This window comes from Zeus faber (assembly GCF_960531495.2).
Source record: "Zeus faber genome assembly, chromosome: 9".
NCBI classification, from domain to species: Eukaryota; Metazoa; Chordata; class Actinopteri; order Zeiformes; family Zeidae; genus Zeus; species Zeus faber.
Genome location: NC_137197.1, coordinates 17,404,256 through 17,409,083, shown reverse-complemented (window position 1 = coordinate 17,409,083; position 4,828 = coordinate 17,404,256). Strand labels below are relative to the sequence as shown.

At 44.8% G+C, this 4,828-nt stretch overlaps 1 protein-coding gene across 1 annotated transcript; it reads right to left on the bottom strand.

Moving 5' to 3' along the window:
* Window positions 1–206: 206 nt before the first annotated feature.
* Window positions 207–4,307, bottom strand: ap2s1 (adaptor related protein complex 2 subunit sigma 1). The gene is made up of 5 exons (XM_080006449.1): window positions 4,167–4,307; window positions 3,128–3,277; window positions 2,822–2,935; window positions 2,364–2,423; window positions 207–1,804 (listed from the first exon to the last, which is right to left on the bottom strand). The coding sequence occupies exons 1-5, from the start codon at window positions 4,167–4,169 to the stop codon at window positions 1,703–1,705; spliced, it is 429 nt and encodes a 142-aa protein (XP_079862575.1). The 5' UTR covers window positions 4,170–4,307; the 3' UTR covers window positions 207–1,702.
* Between the last annotated feature and the right edge of the window lie 521 nt (window positions 4,308–4,828).

Sequence of the window (4,828 nt, the reverse complement as noted above, 5' to 3'; positions counted from 1 at the left end):
CGCTGCTGTCCACTAGATGGCGCTAACAGGCTAACGAGAAAATCAATACTTATTAAATCCCAAACCATCCTGCAGTCTTTCTGTATTAAATTAACTAGAAATTGGATTATTAGGAAAACATTTATAGTAATTGGGGGAGAGGGGGGGTGATTAAGAAAAACAACTTTGTTACAACAAATCAAATAATTGAGGCACACTTGTCTTGATTGGTACTTCATTCATCTTTAATATATATATACACAGATTGGAAATAACCTGAAGGGTAGTACAACAGGAAAGGGTAATAACGACAACCACATCTTCCATCAACATACTCACAGGTGGACGGGAGAGCAATCGGTACATTTTTCGCCAAAATGCTAACTCATTTATAAAATACAAAAATTAGTAAACAGCAACCTGAAATGGCTCCTTTGTGTAGATGAGTGGATTTGTTAAGATTTATAGTGTTGGAGGTATCAGACTCCAGAGAAGAGAGATGAATTATCACTGTCGACTTGATTTTACAAAGCATGTTTATTTTTTTTGCCATTATGAAGAAACCAAATAGTAACGATACCAAAACTATTGAACACGAGTTGATACCAGGCTTAATAAACGTGTCGGAAACAAACATCCCGAATGATCATGTTCACTTAAGTACGATATACTGCGTGCCACACCAAACTCGACAGAACTACTTGACATAAAATATAGATCCCAACTAACAAGCTTTTGTCTTCAATTTCCCTTGGTAGCTCTCAAACTCGAGAGTTTGGATACATGTATTTAAGATGTTAAAATTTTAACAACACCACCATTGATTTCAGAAATGCATAGGATAGAACAAAAATGATATGCAGAGTGCATCCATCGAAGACACTATTAACCACTGAGCCAGGAGGACAGGCTGCCATAACTCACCCTCAATGACACTCATCACGAGCACCCTCCACTGAACTGTGAACTAACAGAAACGGGTCAATGGCTCTGAAGGGCTTCTCGAGTGGCGTTTCACTTGTATTTGGATACAGGTACAAAACGGCTAATATCGAGCGAGTCTACACGACTAATATTGTGGAACAATCTCCATCTCCGTGGGCTCCCTGGCTCCGGTCTTGGGTCAAAGTGGCGAACGGATGGATCATCCGCTTGTTAGTTACAGCCGTGCTGTTAAATCAAGGTCGCTGGGGTCGGTTGCAAAGAAGGAAAAAAAAGAAAAACAAAAAAAAAAAAAAAAACAGGTCGGCTTCGGTGAAGCGCTGCTGTCATCTCCACCGCGCTGCACGGTAATAAATGCAAAGAGTAACTGGCCATGAGAAAGGAAACAACTGAATATAAAGTTCATAGTAATTGAGGTGGTACTGTACAGATTCAGGATTTTGAAATGTTTAGTTCCATGTATCTGCAACATGTTTGAATGCACAGCTTTTACATGGGGGCGGGGGGGGGGGGTTTAGCAACAAGCAACAAAAAAATGGACAACGAACAGATGGTTGTAACATTTCGGTTACAAAAACTCTACGTGACATAGTATTATCTATACAATACTGTTTTGTTTGTTTTCTGGAACGGTGCGCTTTCCCCCAGCCGGGCTCTTTTTGGGTGGGGGAGTGGGAGCTGCGTTCGAGTTGCAGTAAAGTGGTCCCTTCCAGGGCGACTGCAACAAAGGGCGGGGTTTATTTTTCCTTGGGGTGGGCGTTGGGTGGGGGGGGGGGTGTCCCTATTCAAGTGACTGGAGCATGAGGAGCTGCTTGAGGACCTTGGTCTGACTGGTCTCCCGGATCTCCCCCGCGAGGAACATCTCGTCAACCACGGTGTACACCTTGGGGGAGGAGAGACGGACGGAACGTGCGTTGGATAAAAACAAGTCTATTTCTGAGCAAACACTCGCCTGCAATTAAGCACAAGTACGATACAATTAGAAAACGCCGGGCAACATCAGACACTAACCAGTTGTCTTGTATTTGACGGCGGCGAAAGGATTATTCACCCGACAGAAGTGTGAGCTAATCTCTAACACTTTGATTAATTACCGGGAAGTGGGGGGTCTTGGAGACGACGTCGCGTCGTCTCCAAGATGTCGACCAGAAAAAAAACAACAGCGACGCCTGCTTCAAAAGGTTAATGTGTGGGTGGACTTAAAAATAAAATCCAGCTAATTGCATAGCGCGCTCACAGATGTCACCATGGTGATTAGTAGGGTTGATTACTGTCCTTTAAATAAATTAACAGAATACTCCACCTCTGACTATAAAAAAAATATATATATATATATAAATAAACCGAATGAGTGTTATAAAGACACATTGGAAAGCAGTTAACTTCTTTAATCACCAAAGGCTGAGACGAAAAAAAAACCAAAACGCTCTTTATTTCTTTACCTTATAGAAGTTGAACACCAGATCCAATTCACACACATTGTGGAAGTACTCATTCAGCACCTAAGAGGAAAATAGGAAGGGTGGGGCGAAAAATAATCACAAGTTTTCATTCAATCGCACGGTAGTGCTGACATTTAATTTGGCCTATGGATTGATGAATTCACAATGCGATGTTTAAGTTTCACAAAAATATGATACCACCGCCGCAACAGGCAATAACCAACAACCCCCCCGCCTTAAATAAAAGGCAAATCCACTTTCTTTATCTCAACTTAGTTCATATTCCTACAAAAATATGAGCTCCCTGTTACGTAGCGTTTGGATGGCAGAGGAGGAGATCACGTGAATTTAATCCGTCAGACATTCCTCAAACCATATCAGATGAGGAGCACACACGACGAAAAAAACGCACGTTGCTTATCGGGTCACGGGGAAGCAGGAGATTCAAGATTAAATACCTCTACGAAGTTGTGGATCCCCTCCAGGTACGCCAGGTTGTTATCCGTCACGTCCACACAAATGCAGAAGTACAAGCCAGCATAGCGCCGATAAATGATCTTAAAGTTCCTAAACTGCATTGAAAAGGAAAAGAAACGAACACACACTCAACCGGTTATTGATCTCATATGGTGACGTCCATTTCAAGAGACAATGTGCCGTGGCCCGAAACACGTTGATATAAAGTGACACTGCGGTTATCGAGGGGGCAACATGATTTGACAAGCACTAATCCAAAAATCACACTACGAACGAACGGCAGCCACCTCCACAAAGTTGGTGTGCTTGGCGTCCCTGACGGTGACGACGGCGTGCACCTCCTCGATCAGCTTCTGCTTCTCGTCGTCGTCGAACTGCATGTACCACTTGGCCAGACGGGTCTTCCCAGCTCGGTTTTGGATCAGGATGAAGCGGATCTGCGGGGGGGGGCAAGGCGGCGGCAAAGGGGTGGGACGCCGAAACGGGCGGCGGTGGGGAGTTAACAGTCACAACATCTGCCGTTTGAATTCCAAACATCGGGAGAACTGATCCAACCGATGCTGATCACGTAAGACCATATAGTTGCGCTTGGCGCGATATCAGACCTAAACCCAGGAATCAGTTCGTTTAGTTAGCTATTGTGCCAGTTAGTATTTATTGTGCGTAACCTCCAGTTGTGTTGCAATGTCATTTCTCTACATATATGTATTGTCGTATGTATATGTGTGTGATAAATAAACATCTTGAATCTTGAATACGCTGCTTGTCCCACATAAACTCCTGCCCATGATTGACCTCATACTTCTTCCATCACTGGAAATAAGACAGTGAATTGTCGGCTTCAGTGGAAGTGGAGACCGATCGAGCCTCGAAGGCACCAGCAGCAGGTACGATGCTACTTTTTACGGTGGGCGGATGAGCTGATCGTCGCGACTCGCCCCTGATCCAAAGTGTTTAAAAAAATAAAAAAAAACCGCGACCCCTCCGTTCGGGTAAACAGGTCCCTAAAGGTCCGGTGCCGACGGCGGCGCTAGCTTGGGTCGAACGGCGTGAAAACCCCACCCCGCCATTCAACGACAACGCGCACATCGCCGCGGACGGCGCGTTCGAACGGCAAACGCTGCCTCCCACACACGCACGCACGCGTCCGCGTCGAATCGACGGCAACGTTCTTCAGACACATCTGGCCTCGGTCGGCTCGGGCTAGCTACAGAGCTACAAGACCGCTATCAAGTGAACGGAGAGGTTGGTTAGCTAGCTAGCCAAACGTTCGATTCCAACACAGACAGGAATACAATATATATCCTCTATGTTTGGGCAGCCTACCATGTTGTTGTTGTTGGGGTGGGGTCAGCCGCTGTGTGAACGCTATGCGAGCCTCGGACACCGGCGCATCGGTGTCAGGGAGACGGTTTGACGGTGGAACTATTCACACAATTTCGCCCGCTGTGCTCCTAGCGCTAACCGGAAGTGCACGGGACCGACGTGCCGCGCGGTGCATTGCGGGAAGTGGAGTTTCGAGCCGCGCGGGGTCCGGTGGGCGAAGTGCGCGCGCGCGCGCACACGCGTTCCTGCGCCGCGGTGCGTCATCAGGCGTTTACGCTGCTCACTTAAACGTTTAATTTATTAAAGAAGAAACAGAAGAGATTGTTGCGTAGTGTTTGATACTAAATCAATGTGTTCATTTTTACTTACATTCTACAGTAGGGATTTTTATTTTTTTTGTATTTTTTTTATAATATTTATATTATGATACTTTATTTATGATATATAATACCGATATATAATCATTTCCTAATTTATCTGTCTTTCTTTCCATCCATAATGGCATCTATAAATAATTGCTTATATTTTCTGGCTTTGCCTTCACAAATATGAATACATGCAATTGTTGATGTACATTACACTTTTGCACCCAATAACGAATTTAAACGAACACGGAGAAGTCTTTTTCGCGTTTACGTCCCTTGGGCCTTTTGTTTTCTGCA